General features: G+C 35.8%; 3 protein-coding genes across 4 annotated transcripts; 2 read left to right on the top strand and 1 right to left on the bottom strand.

The window, feature by feature from the left end:
- The first annotated feature begins 10,996 nt into the window (after positions 1-10,996).
- Positions 10,997-13,508, top strand: LOC112772213 (uncharacterized). The gene is made up of 4 exons (XM_025817113.3): positions 10,997-11,821; positions 12,175-12,458; positions 12,552-12,779; positions 12,862-13,508. The coding sequence occupies exons 1-4, from the start codon at positions 11,389-11,391 to the stop codon at positions 13,318-13,320; spliced, it is 1,404 nt and encodes a 467-aa protein (XP_025672898.1). The 5' UTR covers positions 10,997-11,388; the 3' UTR covers positions 13,321-13,508.
- A 4,261-nt stretch (positions 13,509-17,769) lies between these two features.
- LOC112771354 (histone H3.2) lies at positions 17,770-18,477 on the top strand. The gene has a single exon (XM_025816072.3). The coding sequence runs from the start codon at positions 17,887-17,889 to the stop codon at positions 18,295-18,297; it is 411 nt and encodes a 136-aa protein (XP_025671857.1). The 5' UTR covers positions 17,770-17,886; the 3' UTR covers positions 18,298-18,477.
- LOC112771353 (G2/mitotic-specific cyclin S13-7) lies at positions 18,433-22,004 on the bottom strand. Of its 2 annotated transcripts, XM_025816070.3 has the most exons (11): positions 21,870-22,004; positions 21,686-21,769; positions 21,131-21,257; positions 20,993-21,035; positions 20,846-20,905; positions 20,614-20,766; positions 19,676-19,801; positions 19,352-19,600; positions 19,108-19,269; positions 18,844-19,022; positions 18,433-18,755 (listed from the first exon to the last, which is right to left on the bottom strand). In XM_025816070.3, exons 2-11 carry the CDS (start codon positions 21,705-21,707, stop codon positions 18,605-18,607), a joined length of 1,272 nt encoding a protein of 423 aa, XP_025671855.1. In that variant the 5' UTR covers positions 21,708-21,769; positions 21,870-22,004; the 3' UTR covers positions 18,433-18,604. The 2 variants fall into 2 exon arrangements, with proteins under 2 accessions (XP_025671855.1, XP_025671856.1); XM_025816071.3 differs by lacking the exon at positions 20,614-20,766.
- Between the last annotated feature and the right edge of the window lie 446 nt (positions 22,005-22,450).

Raw genomic sequence — 22,450 nt, 5'->3', positions numbered from 1 at the left:
TGATACAAGTACTAAAGATAGTAAGGCAGCAGCAACATCATCTCTTGATTTTGGACAGAATTCAGAGAATTTGTACAATCCTTTATCAACTGTTCCTTGGAGTATGACCTCCTTAAAAACCTTGCATTTGACAACACAATGATCATTATGAAATTCAAAAAATACTCTATTATCTTTTGCAAACTGATAGACACTTAACAATTCTTTGAAATTTTTGGAACTAGCAGTAAATTGCTAAGCAAGAATTGTTTTCTATTTAGATCTGAAATGAAAATTGAAATTTCAATATGATTAATTGGCAAACTTGAACCATTGCCGATGGTTACTCTTTCTGAACTAGCGTATTCAGTCTTTTTTCCAAAGTTGTGAGCATCGGCTGTCATGTGGTGCGTGGCTCCTGAATCTGGAAACCAATCTGGATCTTGCAGCGTTGTTGGAGTAGCGAATTCAGCATCATTCTGAACCAAGGCATTTGTGTATGACAAATTTACGCTAGGGTTGTGCGAATGTGACGGAGCTTCAGCTCTTCCATTACCATAGCCATTATACCTGTACCAACAATTGAGAGCCGTGTGCCCAAGTTTGTTGCAAACTTGGCATTGCGATGATCTAGGACCACCTCTTCCGTAATTTTGAAATTGAGACTGCGCCATTCTTGCTCCCCTCATAAATTTTGTACCACCTCTGCCACGAAGGACACCTTTGCTTCCACGGAAACCACCTCTTGAGTGATAGAAGTTTGATTGTGAGCCAGGTGTGCTTGCACAAGATTATCTGATTTCTTGTACTTTTCTAACAACTCCTCATGTGCCATCAGCAAAACTTCTAATTTTTCTATGGACACAGGCTTGGATCTTGCCGTGATTGTTGTGATAAAAGAGGTATACTCCTTGAGCAAACTATTCAACGCAGCTTCAACATGATTAGCATCACTAATTGCAGCTCCAACACATACTAATGAACCAACTATTTTCTTGATTTCAAGCAAATAATCTGAAACAGATCCTTCCTTCTTCGTATTGACTAACTTGTTCTTTAATTGCTTAATTTTTGCTGTAATTTGAGATGCGAAGAATGTTTCTAACTTGCACAAGATTTTATGCGAAAAGACACAACTGATCATTCTCGCCGTTAACCGCTTGCTCATCGACGCTAATAACTAAGTCTTCAATAACGCATCCTGCTTCTTCCACTTCGAATACGCTGGATTGATCACATCGGCAGCTTTATCTCCGAAGAGATACTTCACTGGAATCGATTGTTCTGTGATATGGTCAAGCATCTCATATTCTTCGATCATGGATTTTACTTGATCCTTCCATGGTAGATAGTTATTCTCATCCAATTTCATAGCTATTGGATTAGAGAAGACTCGCGCTACTTGCGCCAAAGACATTGTTGCGGAAGCTATGGGAGAGAGAAAGCTCTGATACCATATAGGTATAAGACTAGAGAGAGAGAATAGAAAAAGAATAAAATTCTAGAAATGTGTTAAGAATGAATGTATTAACAAACTCAATTAGAATAACAAATTCATTAACAAACTATTAGTAATCCTAACAATAAGCTAACTTTCTTTATCTCTTTTAGGGACAGTTCAATTCATATTAAAAAAACTTGTGTTGTGTATGAAGGTGAAGGTGAAGAGCCTCCTCTAGCCTCCAAAGTCCTATCTATCACCATCCCTGTCATGTTTTTCAATGGTCAACAAATTAATTAGTCATCCTCTTCCTTGACCTTCCTATTTCCAATAAAACGGTACAAAAACCATAAAAATGTTTTGTTTTGAGCAGTTTTTACTACGGTAAATATTTATTTCTCCTGTATTTTTCAACCACAATTGAAACCATACCATCCATAACATGATTAGTTTCACACTCTAGTGATTTTACTTTACAAGTCAAAACGTAATGCAATGTATAAATTTAGAAGAAGCACAAATGTGGAATATAGGAAATGAGGGCTGCGCATTAATTGCGATCAGCAGACAGCAAACTATTCTCGTACCTACCTTGATCTAAAATATTAAAATATTCGAGTCAAGTCAGGTATGTACACGTTTTTGTCCTTCTAGCTGGCTGAGAGTCTGAGACCAAGGCTGAAGCTTTGGCCGGAAAACACAAACACTCATGCAATTTTCTAAAGAAAACTGAAATAAAATTTGGAGCCAAAGACAAAGTGACAAACATCCCCCAAAGATAGGTAAACTAAGCTCAACGACCACAAGCAGCTATACAATTATTTTCCTTTCCCATTTAAAAATAAAATGTAGTTAACAACAAGCAGAGGAATGAATTTTCAAAAGCTAATGTTTATAGGGGCCCACCCAATTTTCAGAATTGCTTTTTAAATTTTAAGGTCTTCGTCAAGTTCGTACATTTGGTTCTAGAATTGCAGCTCCAACTTTGAAGTTAATTAATTTTATTGCCTTTAATTTCTTCATTATTGTCCACGCTTTTTCTTTGAAAAGCTATCAGTGGAAGACTAAAAATGCAACATGATCATCATCAAAATATCTTACATTCTTACCATACCCCACCCAAAACATGACAATATAGCATCGCATAATTCTATTTATTCAGTTCATTCTAAAAAACCTATATTTCACAATTTGTCTCATCTAAATTGTTGCATGCCTTTTTCCCGTTTTACTTGACCTGTTATTATCCCAAAGCTATTTGATATATAAAATAAAGGTCTAGGATCACCAATGAACTCACAACCGATTTTTCCAGATAATGGTAGTTAAACTTAAATCTATACAACTTTATTAATATCAATTTAACCACGTGCAAAGTCCTCATTATGATAAATCATCTGTCTATTAGGTTGCATTTGTTTACATAGACAAAACATCGAAACAAAAATATAAAGACACAAAATCGTATTTGACAAAAGAGACATGAACAGAGACAATGTGTTTAGAGATATTGAATTAGTGTATTTTGTGTCCATCATAACAGGAATGACACAAAGACACTAATAAGAGACACAACTTATTTTTTATTTTTTTTTATTATTCTTGTTAATTTTTTATAATTATATTTTTGTCTCAAATTTTTTGAATGAAAATAAATGAAAATAAATTAGATTTTTATAATTTATTCTAGTTTATCACCAAACATAATATAAGAACACAAAATTTTGTATGTCTGTCCTTTATGTCTTATTCTCAATGTCTTATTTGATGCTGTTCTCAGAAACAAACACATCCTTAACAAATTAGTAAATGTTAACGTGTTACATTAACTTTTTCATATAGTAATATCTATTAGAAAAATACTCTGATTTACATTGAGCGATACGAGCAAACCCACCCATAATGGGCCGAATACAGCAATTGCAGAACCGACAACTCATGATGGGCCAAATGTACCAATTGCAGATCCAACAAGAAAAAGAATAAGAAAACCACCTATGTGTTATGAAGGGTGATATGAGGGTGCGTCACAGGGAATTCTTATAGTATGCTGAGGTGGAGAGTTAGTTACAACAATAGAGAGAATGCATGTGTATGAGGAGAGAGGAGTGTAATGGGAGAGGATATGCATATTTCATATGGAAGGTTGTTATAGGAGTCTTCCCTGAGTCAGGGTTGCTACTGTTGTTGATTAACTACAATTACATTCTCACTGTTTCATTGATTACTTGATATTTTTTCTGTATTGTTATATATCTTCACTTGCTGAATTTGTTCTGGTGTATATTGTCTTTTGGTTACCTATTAATTGGTGCTCTCGTTGAGAGAATCGGAGCCATAACGGAAGGAACACGTCTGAACCGATTAGAGGAGCTCACTTTGTCGAACAAGCAAGAGGTCACCACCCTTAGCCGCGGTCTCGTGGAAGCTAACGAGAGGATCGCCGATACGCAAGCTCAGCTCACGAACATGGACTCTTCCTTACGATCCATTGAAAAACTGCTTCGTGAGAATTTGAAATTGAAGCTTAAGGTGAATGATTATGGCTTCAATGGTGACGACACCATGGAAGGTGGTTCAGGGGCAGGGTCTGTGAGTGTGGGGGCTGAGCAACCGTGGCCCCGACTCAGAGTGAAAGTCGCCGATCTACCAATGTTCGACGGTGAGGGGTGGAGGATTGGGTGTTTCGGGTCCGCCAATACTCAGAGACTTTTGAGATACCCATGGAACAACGAATCAGGGTATTGTCATTTCACTTGGTAGGGAATGCTTATGCTTGGTACTGGTGGGGGATCAACAACAACATGGCGTATACATGCGAAGCGTTTCTGGAGGCGATGGTCCTCAGATTTGGAAAGAACCTCTATTATGATCCCCGAACCGCAATTAAAGAGTTGAAGCAGAGTGAATCGGTGGAAGAATATCAATGCCAATTTGAAGAATTGACCAACCGAGTCAATGGATTGAGTGAAGAATGGATAATCTCACTCTTCGTAGCCGGACTCAAAAAGCCATTGAAGTGTGAATTGCTCTTGGCCCAACCTACCTCTTATGTACAAGCTGTCTCCATCGTCAAACTGCATGAACAAAAAAATGCGGTAACTGCGGGCCTAGCTAGAAGCACTAGTAGTAAGCCCATTACTCAACAAGCCCCAACCCGATTTGCACCCAACCGCACTCTCAATCCCATTTACACTAATAAGAAAATTCAAACTAACCCCACCTCTACCAACCCCGCAAACCCTACGATTCTCCATTCCACCAACACTCCCACCAAGGCACCCCAGCCACCATTCAAGAAATTAACAAGTGCTGAGATTCGGGCTAGACGAGAAAAAGGATTGTGTTACTATTGTGATGACAACTATGCACCGGGACATCGTTGCAAGGCCTCATATCAATTGCTCATTGGGGAAGAGGAACTTCGGGAGTTGTTGCAAGGAACGACAGAGGGTAATGGAGAGGTACACGAGTCAGACACCGAAGAAGAGGAGGAAGAGGGTGAACAACAGAATCTGCAGATTAGCCTCAAAAGCTTTTGAGGGCGAATTTCACCCTGAGACCCTGCGTGTGAAGGGTACCTACGCCAACAAGCAGCTGCTGATTTTAATCGATGGAGGTAGCACCCATAATTTTATCAAGGGGTCCATAGCTAAGAAGCTCAATTTCTCTCACTCCTACACCTGCATTAAAGGTAATGGTTGGTAATGGTGAATCCATAAACTGTGCTGCAAAATGTCGAAACCTATCACTATTGGTGCAGGGATATAGATTCTCCGCGAACATATACGTCTTGAACCTTAAAGGAGCAGATGTTGTGTTGGGTGTACATTAGATGATGAGATTAGGCACCATCCGAATTAACCACATGGAGCTGTTTATGAAATTTAAGGAAATGGGGACATGGATCACATTCAGGGGTGAACGATTGCTGCGAGAGATCGAGCTTAATTTCAGGGAGCTACGGAAACTCAGCGGAAGTAGTAACATTGCTTCATTGTTTCAATTGGCAGTGATTCCATCGGTGGAAGAGCCCGTTCCGGAGGTAGAGGAAGTGGCTATCCAAACAGTTATTGAGAAATTCACTGATGTTTTTGAAGAACCAAAACAACTTCTCCCTCATAGAGCTATTGACCACCCCATCTACCTTACACTGGGTGCATCGCCAGTAAGCATTCGACCATATAAATATCCCCATTTTTCAGAAGGAGGAGATGGAGCGGTTAGTGTCAGAAATGTTACAAGCGGGGCTGATTAAGGATAGCCAGAGTGCATTCTCAAGTCCAGTATTGCTAGTAAAAAAAAAGCATGGTGGTTGGCGATTCTGTGTCGATTATAGAGCTCTGAACATGATAACAATTAAAAATAAATTCCCAATCCCTACTATTGATGAGATTCTCGATGAGTTGCATGGAGCTAGGTTTTTCTCCAAATTTGACCTCAAGAGTGGGTACCATCAAATCAGAATGCGTGAAGAAGACATAAGCAAAACAGAATTTCGTACTCATATGGGTCACTATGAGTTTGTAGTGATGCCTTTTGGGCTTACTAATGCACCTTCCACCTTCCAAGCAACAATGAACAGGATTTTCCAACCATACTTGAGGCGATTTATTGTTGTATTTTTTGAGGACATCCTGGTTTACAGCCCGTCCCGAGAGGAGCATCTGGATCATTTAGTTCAAGCTTTACAAATCTTGAAAGAGAACCAATTCTTCGCCAAGCATTCTAAGTGCACCTTTCTGCAACAACAAATTGAGTATTTGGGGGCATGTGATTTCGGGCGAAGGGGTTAAGGTGGATCCAGCCAAAATCGAAGCAATTGTAGTGTGGCCTGTTCCTAAGTCTCTAAAACAATTAAGAGGATTCTTAGTGCTGAAGGGGTATTACAGGAAATTCGTGGCACAGTATGCGTAGCGAGTGTTTCCATTGACAGAACTTCTCAAGAAGAATGCATTCCAATGGAATATCGCTGCTGATCAGGCTTTCCATCAATTGAAGCAGCTGATGGTTCATACCCCAGTGTTGGCTCTCCCTGATTTCACACAGCCCTTTATAGTGGAGACTGATACTTCGAGTACTAGCGTCGGGACAGTTTTATCCCAAGGGGGACACCCCATAGCCTACTTCAGCAAGAAATTGGGAGCTTGGTTATCTCAAGCATCTGCATATGTCCGAGAGCTATATGCAGTAACTCAAGCTGTGGTGAAATGGCAGCATTACTTATTAGGGCGGAAATTCTTAATCAGAACTGATCACCAAGGTTTGCGGGAGCTAATGACGCAGGTGATCCTTACCCCGGAACAACAACACTACCTCTCTAAATTGCTTGGATATGAATTTGAGATTGAGTACCGCCTTGGGAAGTTTAACAAGGTTGCGGATGCGCTATCCAGGCTAGGGGATGATGAGCATCACACACAGCTCCAAGCATTCACAGCAATGCAGTCCAATCTTTTGCCAACCCTGCTCCAGGCTAATAACGAGAGTGAGGAGATGCTTCAGTTGCAAGAGAAGCTACAGAGGGGTACATTACCTTCTGAATATGTATTCAAGGATGGGTTGATGACATACCGAGGTAAAATTTGGGATTCGAATGTTGCTAATATACGTGAGACGTTGTTGCACCAGTTCCATTCAGCCTTGACTGCAGGGCATGGGGGTATTTTGAAAACGTATAAAGGGTTGGGTGAGCTATTTTTTTTGGCCAGAGATGCGCCAAGATGTGGTTCGATTTGTCAATCATTGTGTGGAGTGTCAGTGTACAAAGTATGTCACTGCCAAGCCACAGGGACTCTTGCAACCGCTTCCGGTTCCGGCAAAGCCTTGGGAAGACATTAGTTTAGACTTCATCACCGAACTACCAAATTCCAATGGTTTTACTGCAGTGTTAGTAGTGGTGGATCGGTTCAGTAAAACAGCTCGGGTTGCGCCATTAAAGACGGGGTTCACTGCCAAATTGGTCGCTCAGAAATTCATCAATTTCGTGGTGAGGTATCATGGCTTCCCAGCCACTATTGTCTCAGACAGGGACCCTCTTTTTCTTAGTCGTTTTTGGAAAGAATTGTTTCAGCATTGTGGTACTAAGTTGCTCTATAGCACGGCTTATCATCCTCAGATGGATGGGCAAACCGAGGTTGTTAATAGGACCCTGGAGCAATATCTGCGTGTGTTTACACATGCTCATCCAACCAAGTGGTCTGCCTACCTCAATTGGGCAGAGTTCTGTTATAATAATTTTTTTCACTCCACCATTGAAATGTCACCACATGAGGCCTTGTATGGGTTTGCTCTCAGAACTATACCCGACTATACTAGTCGCTCTTCTTTGGTCCAAGACGTGGATGATCTATTGCGAGTTAGGGAGATTCTTGACATGGAACTCCGATTTCGCCTCCAACAAGCCCAAGAACACATGAAACGCCAAGCTGATTCTTATAGACGTGAAAAATCATTCAATGTTAGTGATTTAGTTCTCTTAAAGCTTCAACCATATCGGCAGGGGTCCGTAGTGACGCGAAGACATTTGAAACTTGGTAAGAAATATTTTGGACCATTTAAGGTGCTCCAAAGAGTGGGAACTGTCGCTTACAAACTGGAGTTACCAGTTGGAAGTGCCATTCATCCCGTTTTTCATGTTTCACTACTGAAGGAGTTTAAGGGTGAGTCCGTTATGGCAGGGGGCATCAACGAGCTTCCTCTTTCTCTGCCTTTTGAACCAGTGCCGGTAGCCATTATTGATAGTAGAACATTGCAGCTTGATTATGGGTCTCAGGATGTTCAAGTGTTGGTGGAATAGCAAGGAGCACTAAGAGAGGAAGCAACATGGGTGAGTTGGGCTGAGTTGGTGAGAATGTATCCTGGGGAAGACCTTGAGGACAAGGTCATTGTAATGGGGAGAGTGATTGATACGAGCAAACTCACTCATAATGGGCCGACTACAGCAATTGCAGAACCGACAACTCATGATGGACAAATGTACCAATTGCAGATCCAACAAGCAAAAGAATAAAAAACCACCTGTGTGGATGAAGGATTATAAAGGGTGATATGAGGGTGCGTCACAGGGGATTCTTATAGTATACTGAGGCGGAAAGTTAGTTACAACAATAGAGAGAATGCATGTGTATAAGGAGAGAGGAGTGTAATGGGGGAGGATAGGCATATTTCATATGAAAGGTTGCTATAGGAGTCTTCTCTGAGTCAGGGTTGCTGCTGTTATTGATTAACTACAATTACATTCTCACTGTTTCATTAATTACTTGATATTTTTTCTGTATTGTTATATATCTTCACTTACTGAATTTGTTCTGGTGTGTATTGTCTTTTGGTTACCTATTATTGAGTTTCTATTAATATCACTATATCAGTATACATGTTAAATTGATAATTTGATATATTATTATCTCGTTTATTATGAAATTAACGGAGAAAATTAGGTTACTATATTTGTTGAATCCCTAGTTCACTCTCAATCTCGACGGTTACTGCTCCATTGTCGTTGATTTTGGCATAAAACACAGAGCAGAAGTAAAATTTTTCTTACGACATAATATGTCTACAAAAGGAACACACAAATTAATGTTAATTTTTGCCAATGAATTATAACTCAAATGACACAGTCTCTCCATACTCAATTAAAAAATTATGGGTTCGAGTCTCCTATCTTTAGTAAAAAATTAATGTTAATTTTTCCAATATTCTAATATCTAGTATCTAATCTGTACAAATTTATTTAAATAATATCACATCAATAATTGTAATTTTAAATAAATTCCTCAACTATCATATGAGATGTTACTTCTAACAAACGTTTCATCTAAAGCGTATAAAAAGATCTGAATGTCAAACTTCTTATAAGTTGAATACAATTTAATTATAAATATACAAATGAGAACTTATTAAATCATTTTATTTTTATGAAGGCACTTTGTAATAGTTAATCTAAAAATATTATTCGTATATTAAAATTAGTCGTTACGTGTGTAGTTTAATTTATTTTTAATGTATATTTATATACTAATGTATATTATACTAATAATTAATTTTAATAGCTAATTTTAATATATACGTAGCATAATAGTAGCTAATCTCATGTCTAGGTGTACAAACGTGTAAAAGAAAGAAGATTTAGCATTTCACATACATTTACTAGTAAAGAATGCCAATAAGACTAACTACTACTTCATTAAAAAAATTCCGTCTTATATATATACACGCTATTATTAACTAAAACTAACACTTTATGCCTACAGTGTAAATAATAAACCAAAATTGGTTTGTTGAATTAGTAAAGCATGGAGCACATTACACACTTTAATTAAGAAGTTAAAAACAAATAACTAAAACTCATTTGACTAAGAAAACAAACGCAGAAAAGATTACAACGCGTTTAGGTAAAAAAAAAACACACTCGTATAGTTTCGTTGCGGTTTTTAAACCTTCAACCTTTCTCAGTGTTCGAGATACTCTCATAATAAGAACCTATATTACTAATAACTAATGTAAAAGACAATTAATTAATTAAAATACAAATAAAGCCTAGGAATTTCTCACTCAGGTGGGGTGATATTAGAATCGAACTGGTCAAATTATTAGGTTACTAATTCATTAGTTTAATGTGATTACAGATTAAATCGATTAATTTGATCATAATTAAATAATTATATAAAATTTAATTTAATTTTTTTATTTTTATAATAAAAAATTTTTAGTTTTATTTTGTATTATATTAATTATTATTTTTAAATTTTAATAACTCATCAATTAGTTTATATTTATTATATTTTTTAAATATTTATAAAAAATAAAATAATAATCATAAAAATAAAAAATATATTATAATTAATAAAATATTTTTTAATTTATAAATATAATTTAATTTTATTTATGCAATATATTTAATAAAAAAATATTATGTATAGAAAATAATATTTTTTAGTTTAACGGAATTTTATCGAACCGAGTTAATTTTAACCGATTTTAGTCGAATTTAATTTATTTTTATCAGATTTGATTAAAATTTAATTGGATTAATTACTTTATCAGTTTAAACAATGATCCAACACGAATTGATAATTAAACAATGATCCAACACGAATTGATAATTAGATGACTGAATTTTTTATCTGACGGACCAGGTTAGGCCAAATTGATAACTATGTACAAAATCGTCGCTAATAACATAGCAATGTTTGCCAATGAGTAATAGCTCAAATGACATAAATTTTCCATACTCATCTAAGAGGTTGCGGGTTCGAGTCTTCATATCTTTGGTAAAAAAAAAAAAAAAACATAGCAATGCTTCACTTAACATAAGTCTGTAATCGTCACAAATGATTGTAGGAATCTTATATTTAAAATGAAGTGTGAAGCAAAAAACAACTACTTTAACAACTTGCATTGATATTAATATTATACATGCACGAAAATACAAGGAATCTTTTCTCTTGCATTATTTCATTATTACACAAAATCTAAAACATATATAAAAATAACAATGCATAGAATATACGAACTTAAGAAGAAGCTGGTCTAAGTCTACATATAAAATTTTCATCATGGTCTCTTAGACTTGGATCTTATACTTTTCCACAAATTAGAAGGTTTATTTATATGTATTGCTTGTGGATAGTGGATACGTGTTGGACTAATTTATTTTTCTTCTTTTTATTTTTTCCAATCATTTTAATTAATATAAAACGAAAATAATCCAGAAACTAGTTTCCCATTTAACTCGATAGATTCTTTGACTTTCGCATTAAATGCTCCTCCTTCATGAATCTCCTTTTATAGTTGAACCGAAGCGGTTCCATACCTAAGCTTCTACTACTTATCTTTCTCCATTCCTCTGATCTTCACCAAAACTTGGTTATTACTTATTAGTGAAGTGATTAACCAACGAAATTAACAGTTTAATTAACACAAACGCAATTCAATTTCTGTTTGAGTGGTTAGTTAAAACTAACATGACCATGGACAAGGCATCAACAGCACAGAGCAGCTCCGATTCACCGACACGAGACCCGAAAGTATTGTCCATAGAGTGCATCAAGGGAAGCTCCAAAGCCGACGAGTGGACCGGCGACATGCTTCAAACCGGCGATATCGTCGAGGAGATCCGAATCGGAGGATCCGTGAATTCCTTGGTCCGGTTCAAGTCACCGTTCAAGAACGGAAAGAGTGGCGTCAATAAGATCCTTCAGGACTCGTACAAGAAGAAGGACACCTCCATAGTGGTTCGGGTCAGGCGAGGACCCGACGAATTCTCCGAGCTTCAGGCTTGCATCGTTCCAAGTGACTCTGCTTCTAAGAAGAACTTCGTCCTTCGCTCCATCGCCGATCCAAATTACGTCGTCGGGTTCGTGGATCGAACCGAAGCTGAATGCTTCGACCTTCAAGGTACCTTCTCTTTTCTTTTGACTTTTAGGTTAAGTTACGTAATTATGTTTTAATTTTGGTTCACTTTATTCAAGCAAGTAAATTACGCACTACCTTCCCCGCCATCGCCAATGTACTTCTACTTCTATATTTAATTAGGTCATTATTTAGTCAAGTTATTTTCATTGGAAAATAATATATTAGATTATAATTTAATCAAATTTTACCTAAAAAGTGATGCACCAAATTTTGTTGAATTCATCATTCATGCATTGCACGTGTTGCGCAGACCCCGTGACTTTGCTTTTGTTAAGTCAAAAGATGATTCAACATGTTTAACTATTTTGTATTGTTTTCAATTTGAACATTTAAAGCTTCAAGATCGACTAGGATGGTAAATGCACTTACGAGAACAAAGCTACAGGATGGGTTTGTTTCATTTCCATGGGAAAGGAGGATGCAAGAAATGCTATCAGTCCCAAATTCCAGCAACTTTCTTTCCATGTTACTCCTTCCAAAAGCTTCAGATAGAGTATCTTCTCGTTACAATGATGTCGATGACACCCTGGCCAGAGCAAATGCCTGGCTTAATGCAGCTCAAGCTTCTGGAGTCCCCATTGTCTTCATGAACATTCAAACTGAGTCCCTTCTTACTAAGGTAGCGGTTAATCGGTTACCATTCCCTCCAAAATTATGTTATACAATAATGTTACTTAGAATTCACTTTTTTTTTTCCTTTCTTGTGTGACAGATATCTGGAGAGACAGCTTCTTCCACTGTGAATGCAGGATCATTATCTGACTTATCTAACTTAGCAAATGCAAGCCTCTATGGCTTTGAGGATTACCACGGAATAGACATCGGCGTCGTTCGTGCCGTTCGCCTCTGGTATGCTCCAATCGGAGGAGAGTTCTCTATTGAGATAAAACTAAAAGAGGATGATTCAAAGCTTGGTTTTGCAATTAGTCGTACAGAAGAGGTTTCTATCTTAGCTTATTCTATAAATAATCTATAAGTATGGTTAAGGATTTAGCTAATAGTTTTTGTTTATAATGTTACAGGGATTTATATTTGTTTCATCGGTTACTAATCAAGAAAACGTGCCTGCAACAAGGTCAGTGCTAAGCAATCTCTATAAACTAGCAACAGATACTTGTAGATTGTTGATTATCTCAAGAGTTTCAAATCAAAAAGTGCTTCCGTGGATGGTCTCTTCAACCGGTGCCATTCGATGTTTCGACACAGTTTCGCTAAGCCAGAAGCTGTCCTTACACCGACACACCAGAGTTCCAATCCTCCTTCATGTCTTCCTTTGGGACCGAGCGTTGGCTTCTTCAAGCGGAGGGAGCAATCGATTCAGGGTCTTGTCTCCTCCAACACACCATCCTCTTCCATTGCCTCCAAATGAATCTGATTCAAGTGATATCACCCCTGTTGGTTCGCCCCGCCTCGCCAGAGACACAGCCGGGGAACTTTCTTTTAGATTTCATGACTTCTCCTTATCCAGTAACTGGGTATGAATATGATTAATGATGTACTACACACACACCCTTGAATTTTTGTTTGCTTTTGTATCCCTTTTAACCTTGCAAGACGAGTTTCTAACAAGGGCTTTAATTGTTGTTTGTTATTGCATAATGTACATACACATAAGATACATTGCTTTAGAATTCAGAGATTCAAGGACGTACTGGTTTCTTTTGTTTCATTTGCTTGTGTTATGTTGTTCACAAAATTTCAAGAAACGGTCAAACAAAATAATAACAACAAAGTCTTGTTCCATTAGGTATTAGGTAGGTGTTTTGTCGGTCTTTTTTTCATATGTCCAAATGACCTGAGACGTAATTCTACTATCTATTTTATAATAGGTACTATTTCAACTTCTTTTCTTATATATTCGTTCCTTATTTTATCCAATCCTGTATGACCACTTATCTATCTTGATATCTTCATCTATGCCACACTAATGATCGTGCTCTCTTTTGGATGACCAACATTCTGCACTATAAAACATAATCGATATGATAACAATGTGATATAATTTAGGGCAATTTACGTTTTTAAATTGTTTGACCTTCAATATTACGTAAATGCATTGTTTTCAATTTCAATACGCAAATGTATTGTTTCACTATTTTATGTAAACCGCTACTGGCAGTAGCGGTTTACAGGTGTGCATAAACCGCTACAACCAGCCGCGGTTTACGTGTATGCGTGTGTGAGTGTAAACCGCTATAGGCAGCAGCGGTTTACGTGTAGTGTGCTGCCTATATAGTCAAATTATACAAAATTAAATAAAAATTAACTAAGTTCTATACAAAAGAACATGTATTAATAGAAATAATTAAAAATTTTATATGAATAATGAGTACTAAAAATTCCGTTACAAAAATATAACAATATGCATTAGAGAATATAAAAAAAATTCTAAAAAAACATATTACTATGAATAAACAAAATAAATGAAAAATTGATTAAAAAATCAAAACTTATAAAAACTGATAATTATTCTTGATTTTTTTATTACAAATAAAATTGAATGGCAAAATTAGCAAAAAAATAATATTTTTTTAAATTATTTTTCAATTTAATAATTGAACAGAACGTAAAAACTACACTTAGTTATTTCCAGTGAACAAGAGTTAAAACATAGAAGTCATGTTTGTCTTTAAAGAAAAAAAAAAACAGACAAACAAAAAATTCTGATATTTAACAAGAAAAGTCTAATTAAAAAGATGTTGCAGCGAGTACATAAAATCGACCATGATACATAAGCCTATATTAAAATCCACGATTATAAAACATAAGTTAAAATATAAATATAAAATATATATTAAAAATAAATTAAATAATATATATTTATATATAAATATATAATAATTAATTTTAGTAATTTATTTTAGTATATAAATAATATTTTTAATCAAACATATACAAAATAAAAAGATACGTGAGTACATAAAAATAGGGAGATATATAGGTGTATTATACACATAATATATTAAAACAATATTTTTTGTTCTTGTTTTTTGTGTAATTTACTCTCTAACTGAACTATATATGACCTCCATTAATTCTTAGAAGATAGTACAATTTACATTATTTTTTAAAAAATATATACATGTGACTTTTGTTTATTTAATTTTCAATGAAATTATTTGGTATAACATTTATATTTTAATTACAATATAAGGAGACGAAACTATATATATGTATTGAAAATTAATTTTAACTTTTTCAGTTAACATTTTTTGTTAAATTTTTTTTGTTTTATTTTGATTTCTTTTTCATCTATTTGGAAGTAGAATCTCAGACTGAGAAAGGGGACAATAATTCCTTTAAATTTTAATTTTTTTCATATAAATTATATATAAATTTTAATTTTATTTTTTAAATTTTTATTTTTATTTTATTTTATTATAAAATTAATTTTTGGTTATTCTTTAATATTTTGCCTAGTTTCGTCATTGTATCTATATATTATTTTATCATTTAATTGTTGACTGAAAAACTTTGGATTTTATCATCTAATTGTCTATTTTTTGTTTGAAATAGACACACTACATGTAAACCGCTATAGCCTATAGCGGTTTACACTCACACACGCACACACGTAAACCGTTGCTACCTGCAGCAGTTTATACTCACACACGCACACACGTAAACCGCTGCTGCCAGCAGTGGTTTACACTCACACACGCATACACGTAAACCACGGTTGGTTGTAGCGGTTTATGCACACTTGTAAACTGCTGCTGCCAGTAGCGGTTTACATAAAATAGTGAAACAATGCATTTGCGTATTGGAATTGGAAACAATGCATTTGCGTAATATTAGGGGTCAAACAATTTAAAAACGTAAATTGTCCTATAATTTATCTTTAAGTTTAAAAAATATTTTTTTGTCACGTACAAAATTTCAAAAAATGGTCACAATAGCTAATTTGCTTTATGCAAAGTATATTATACATACTTATTACATCCAAAGAATAATGACATTTCAGAACTTGATATGGAAAATCCATTCACTATTAAGATGAAACGGGTAAAGTTCTAAAAAGTATATAAGTGTTTTCTATATTTTAATCATATTAAGATGAAACGGGTAAAGTTCTTAAAAGTATATAAGTGTTTTCTATATTTTAATTATTTTATTTGTTTGCTTTAAGTTCTTCATAAATCAATGTTTTAATATTATTTTTTATTTAAAAAAAGGAGTAAATCTCAAAGTGGTTCCTGAACTTGCAATTGAGTTTTGAATTCGTCTCTAAACTTAAAATTATCCAAAATATGTCCCTGAACTTAACACTGATCGTCCCTGAAACACTTTCAGTCGATCGTTTACCACGCTTGCATTGAAACGACGTCATTTTGTATTTGTTAAAAAAAAAAAACTAATGGATCAAGTCAACAATGACACGACCTTAGAAATTCACCCAACCAGATGGGATCTTAGTTGCAATTCGGTATCACATCCCTCCGCTTCAGATGAACTTAGGCGCTGTTCCTTAGTTGATGGTGAGATGTTGTGATGACGTTTAAAGCTTGTCGGCCGCCGTTGCTGTCTCCTCTTTCTCTCTGACCTCACAATTTTACCGTTGTCCTGGGTCTCGTCATGTTTCTTTTGCATTGCCTTCCTCCCCTCTACTACATCAATCTCCGCCTGAAAGTTCTGCTGTGTTCTGTTTCTGTGACCTCCACAGCTCCTACCAAAGAGAGACGATGTTGTTCCGAGGAGCTTTTTTGCTGAATTTCGTCCATGGTGTCACTCGATCTGTTCGCCGTCTACGCTTTTCTCTTGTCTTCTCTGTGTCTCTTTCAGCCTCACTCTCTTTTGTGATTATTGCTGTTTGAGTTGATAATGTTTGCTATTTAGGAGGAAAAAAAAAAGCATAATGGTGAAAACGAGAGATGGTGATGACAGAAAAAAGTTCAAAAGTTGCAAAGACAGAGAAAGAGAGAGAAAGAGAGAAATGTAAGAGAAAAAAGAGGAGAGTCGATAGTAGAGTGAAGTGTGATTTCTTAATGTGGTGGTGATGACGATGTTGGGAGTGTTGCCTGTTGGAAAGAGGTGAAGGTGGTATGTGGTGGTGCTGTTGGTGAATGATGGTGTGAGTGATAAAGAAAGAAAGGAAACGACGACAGCGTAGTCCCCATTTAATCACGTCATCAATCTGTTGTCAGAAGTTATTTTAGGCTGCGTTTGTTTATTGTCTTTCAAATACATGGACACAGACACAAATACACAAAGAGACATATACATAAAGATATACAAATTTTTTATTGTGTTTGGTAATATTGGACAAGACACACCGTATAAACTAAATATCAATTTTACCCCTATATTATCACCAATGGAATAAGGACAAGAGTAAATTACTAAGTATAAAAGAGTAAATATTTGTGTCTCATCAATGTGTCTCTGTGTCTCATCTTTTTTGAAGGATACCAAATATATGTATTTTATGTATGTTTATGTGTCACCGTATCCTTCAAAAATCCGTATCTTAATAAACAATCGATAGACGTGTACCACTGTGTTTATGTATTAGTGTCTGTGTCCATCAAACAAACGCAGCATCAAGGACGACCACGTTAAATTCAGGAACAAAATTAAAGCAATTTTAATGAAGAGTGAAATTGAAACTCGATTAAAAATTCAGGACCATTTTGATATTTAAACTAAAAAAAAGTTAATAACTTTTCCGCCTAAAACATGGATTTAGTTGAGTCGCTCCGCCAAAAAAAAAGCTTGAGTACGAATCCTAATTTGGCTATTTTTTTTGGCTCCACGCCGATTAGAAAAAAAAACCCCTTAAAAGCACAAGGATTGTAATCCGAGGCTTTTGATTTAAAATGCACCGAGACCGTTGATTAAGATTTAATCTACGATCCAAAACGCTCCATTTGCAATCTTCGCTCCCCTTGGGGAAAAGTTCCCGCTAATTCACTGCTATATATTCTTTCAAGTTCTAAGGGATCGCTCGCATCAATTCAAATACCATCTAGTGTTGCTAGTTGCTACCTCTTCTTGTAAATCACTCTTCGCAAATTTCAACTTTCTTTGAGATCTCATTTGGAGGGGAAATGGCTCGTACGAAGCAGACAGCGCGCAAATCCACCGGTGGAAAGGCTCCGAGGAAGCAGCTGGCCACGAAAGCCGCCAGGAAGTCAGCTCCGGCCACTGGCGGAGTGAAGAAACCTCACCGTTTCAGGCCCGGGACGGTGGCTCTGAGGGAGATCAGGAAGTACCAGAAGAGCACGGAGCTCCTCATAAGGAAGCTCCCATTCCAGAGACTTGTACGGGAGATCGCACAGGATTTCAAGACCGACCTTCGTTTCCAGAGCAGCGCCGTCTCTGCTCTCCAAGAAGCGGCTGAGGCATATCTTGTTGGTCTCTTTGAAGACACTAACCTCTGCGCCATTCATGCCAAGAGAGTCACCATTATGCCCAAAGATATTCAACTTGCACGTAGAATCAGAGGCGAGAGGGCATAAACAACTTTACATTCTTAATTAACGTCTAATTAGTAAGTAATTTAGTATTTGCGTTTTATCCTTACCTATGCTGTGCTTGTCATTATGACTCCGGAAAAACTAATGTACTTGATATTTTAAAAAATATGCTCCCACTGTTCTCAGTTAGGATCTAAATTTAATATGATATCATGATTTGTTATTAAAAAAATCTAATTACAGTATTAATTTCTTAAGAAATCAAGTCTTTGAATCTGTCCTTCGGTACTCTTATCAAAATTCGAGGACTGAAATCCAAAATAATAAAAGCAACAACTTATTAAAAAATTCAAGTGAGATTATTGACTTGATGTTTGGGATCTAGCGGAGGTAAAAGTGCAACAGCTCCTCTCTCTGGACTTGAGAATTTTTGGATCACGGTATCCAATTTAGAATCCGCAGCACTTGACTGAAATCTGATTAACATCTTTGAACATTCCCTGTTAAAAGAGATGTCAAGTGTTTAATCATTCTTTCATTTAGATTAAGTTAAAGAGGTGTCTTTGAATTAACAAAACAGAGATTTACATGATCTGTTCTGCAACATAGCCAGTCCTGAGCTTTAGAATTTCAGTCCAGAATGGATTCCGATTGAGTGTGTAACGTGCAGCAAAGACTGTTGCTGCAGCTATCAATGAGGGGCAGTGCAGAACAATTTGATAGTGCATAAGACCAAGTTCAGCCAGGAAGAAAACCATGTTCTTCAGCTGCATTTTGTGTTTAAATATATCAAATTAAAGAAACCATGGAACTAAATTTGCATTGCAATAGTGCAATCTCAACATATGTTACCTCAACATCTGGCTGCTCAGGAACTCTGATGAATCGATCTAAAAACATGTAGGGTGTGGGAACTGTTAGATACCATTCTAACTTTTCAAGGATTGCATTTTCCATGTCCAATATCTGTTGGTTGGTGTAAGCATCATCTGTTAGTTTAGCAAAGACCTTAACCTGCAGCCGAAACAAACAAATTGAAACTTAAAAGTAATAGTAGAAAGGTTCAAAGTGTGTTGCTTGGTGGAAGCAATGTGACCTTAGGAGTTACTATCTCTTCATATTTGCAAGCTAGGAGCAATGAGCAAATGCCCACCAACTGTAATTCTGCTTTTGGTATAACTGTCAACGAGAGGTATCGATCGATTATGTTTATGGTAAGATAGATTGTCTCAGGCATTAGGTTAAATCTCCAGTGCACATCAATGAGCCAGTCCACGGTAATGGACCTCATCTTCTCATTGATTTCATTCTGTGAGTTCATGTAATCTGAAATTCGGCTCTCATCCTACATCATAAATTCTAGTAAGAAAAGGATATAGATACAGCAGTGCAAGGCTTAAGAGTTGAGAATGCTACATACTTCTGTTAGCTTATAGAATATGTATAAATCATCAAGGTACTCAGCCACTGCCAAGTCAATATTACCATTGTCTGCATCGATGTCAACATGCTGTCCATCAGGCTTAGACAAGACTTCTCTAGCAGCCTGGGAAAAATATAATTGAAATCTATGAAAAGCAGTAAGATTAAATGATCCTTGTGTACCGAAGATTTTATACAAATGATTAAATTGGTCTTTATAAGTTATGCAACATGTTAAATTGTTCTTTTATTACATAAATTGAATCTTTCATAGTATAAAATAAACAACAATTTAGTTTCCAAGTGTATATTTTGGACTAGGGGTGTTAATGCATTGGGTTTGGCTTAGCCTTGAGCTGACTTGATAATTTCAACTGGTCTTGTTTTTGGACCCTTACGTGATACTAAATCTGCAAATTCGTAAGATTTTTAGTCCAAGCTAAACTCTGGTCCAAATTGGATTCAGAGCAGGTCTAAAATACATAATAGATCATTAGTCCAGACTTAATAGAAAGGTCAGTATAGGAAAATGAAAAAAAAATGATCAGGCAGAGATGAGAGGCGAGATTTGCTAGTTAAGAGAAGCAGAGGCAAGATCTGCCACGTTGGACCAGTGGTGGTGAGAGAGTACTGCACGGTGTGGTAGCATGGTGAGAGGCGAGCAAGGGGTGGGTAGCCAGCAGTTAAGCAAGCAAGATTGGCAATGGTGGCGTGGGTGAGCAGCAAGATTTTTTTTAGAAAGTTGTTACAAGTCGACCCAAACGGGGAGAGTCTAGATTTGTGGAACATCCTCTTCAACAATGTCATCATGGATGTCTCCAAATCCAAAGAGTACAAACCACAAAACAACCAACTCCCAACTCCTTAGATATCATGCATATCCTTAGAGGACTAGTATTTCCTATTACATGCAGGGTGTAAACAACAGTGAAGTACCTTGCTCTGTGCAGTAATTTCTGCAGTTAGAGTCATGACTTTCCTACAAGATCTTTTCTTAAACTTTCTTTCATTATCATGCTCACCCCTTTCCTCTAAACCATGCTTCTTGTGAACACTTGCTGTACTGTCTAATTCAAGTTGAACAAAGTTCTGAAAATAAACATAATTAGGTTGAAGTTGCATTAATTATTAGGTATCATAAGAATGTGTCTTCAGAATGCTACTGCACCTTATTCCCTTGTGCAGCTCCTCCTTCGTTAGATTGGGCTTTTGGATCCAGCAGCAAGTTCTACAGAACATAATGAAAACCAAATGCATAGGTAGACGTTCAATTCAAGATCATTAACAAAGTTAGCAAAGAGCAATTTGTTCTTACTGCAGTAGATTGTGAATTTGCCAAAAGTTTTGCATAAAGTTTCCTACAAGAAACAAGCAAGTTAGCTTAGGAAATAAATTGTATGTTTTGGTAGATCAATCAAACTGAATTATGAAAAATAAAAATAAAAAAGAGAACCTTGTGATAGGCCGTGAAATGTGGTTGCCATCAGTAGTTTTAAGCACTTCAAGGTTACTAATATCTCCAAGAACTTGACGATTTCCTAGTCCTCTCTCCTCTGTTTTTGCTTTGCCTTTCCCTTTTCCTTAAAGAAATACGAAAAGAAAAAGCTATAAATGTTTCTTGCGAGGTAAAAAATTAAAAAAATATATTAGAAAGAAATTGTTACAGACAATTTCTGCTACGCCGTAATTGTGTATGTGTTACTTTGATGGTAATCACCATTACTAAATCATATAAAAAATGAAAAACGACAGATAAATGCAGGAATGTCAATCATCCAATATCCTAAAAACCATTGAAAAGGAGAACGAGTAACATTAGCAACAAAATCGTGCGATCGGACTTAGGAACTTTGCTTTGTTATAAACACGAGAGGGTTTAGTTAGACCATCAAAAATCTTAAATCCACATGCAAACAAGTAAAACATTTATATCGGAAAAAAACACTGAGAATAACAAGATATCTGATTAACATTTGTTTTGAGTTATCAAAAGCAATCAAAAGAAAACCTGTTGTCCGGTTGTTCTCCATTGTCCACCTGTATTTTATGATTCGAGATTCTAAGCACGAGTGTTCTCATTATTTATATTGGCCTACAATAATAAACATAATCATTTTTTAAAATTTTGAATTAATTCTATTTTATTTTTATTTCTTTCCACATAAAATAAGGTAGTTTGTTTGAGAATATACCAATCCGGTTCGGGGCAAGGCCCATCGTGGCTTTTGGAAATTCAACTAAAATGCGATACTATGAAGCTTCAATTTTCTATACAAACAGAATCGGGAATGGGAGTGCTTAACTATAAACGAAAAGGAAACTCCAGTCTCATCGTAATCATAATTTGCTTTTAAAATGGATGCGAATTTAAGTAGAGAATCCATTTCTTTCTCATATAGGCTGAATCGGAATCATTCCTTAGAATTAAGGAGGCTTCTTAGGTGAGGAAAGAATATTTGGATCTTTAGTGGTCCAAAATTTTTTATAAATCTTATCGGTTGAAAATTTAAATCTATTAAAATATTTTTATTATATAAAAGATAATTCTATAAAATATATTTATATTAAAATATTTAAAAAAAATTACTTGAAAATATCTATTTTATCTTTTTTTTTTGTTATCACCTCATTTTTTTTAACATTTATATGTGACTAATTTTTTTTATAGAAGTAAAAATAGTGATAAAATAGAGGAAGTGGAAGATAATTATTTGTCAATTGTTAGGAGATATTAATAGAAATAAATAAAATAGATGAAGAGTAAGAGATAACT

The sequence above is a fragment of the Arachis hypogaea genome, chromosome 18 (genome assembly GCF_003086295.3).
Source record: "Arachis hypogaea cultivar Tifrunner chromosome 18, arahy.Tifrunner.gnm2.J5K5, whole genome shotgun sequence".
Lineage (NCBI taxonomy): Eukaryota > Viridiplantae > Streptophyta > Magnoliopsida > Fabales > Fabaceae > Arachis > Arachis hypogaea.
This window is presented reverse-complemented; position numbering and strand designations above follow the sequence as displayed.

What these genes read in the sequence shown, in the direction of transcription:
- LOC112771353 (XM_025816070.3), bottom strand. Translation starts at nt 21,707, where the DNA reads ATGGAGAACAACCGGACAACAG. An exon ending in AAATTACTGCACAGAGCAAG is followed by an intron (nt 19,802 to 20,613) that starts GTACTTCACTGT and finishes TATTTTTCCCAG; the next exon opens with GCTGCTAGAGAAGTCTTGTC. An exon ending in TATGTTGCAGAACAGATCAT is followed by an intron (nt 18,756 to 18,843) that starts GTAAATCTCTGT and finishes CTCTTTTAACAG; the next exon opens with GGAATGTTCAAAGATGTTAA.
- LOC112772213 (XM_025817113.3), top strand. Translation starts at nt 11,389, where the DNA reads ATGACCATGGACAAGGCATCAACAGCACAGAGCAGCTCCGATTCACCG. An exon ending in CTGAGTCCCTTCTTACTAAG is followed by an intron (nt 12,459 to 12,551) that starts GTAGCGGTTAAT and finishes CTTGTGTGACAG; the next exon opens with ATATCTGGAGAGACAGCTTC. An exon ending in CAATTAGTCGTACAGAAGAG is followed by an intron (nt 12,780 to 12,861) that starts GTTTCTATCTTA and finishes ATAATGTTACAG; the next exon opens with GGATTTATATTTGTTTCATC.
- LOC112771354 (XM_025816072.3), top strand. Translation starts at nt 17,887, where the DNA reads ATGGCTCGTACGAAGCAGACAGCGCGCAAATCCACCGGTGGAAAGGCT.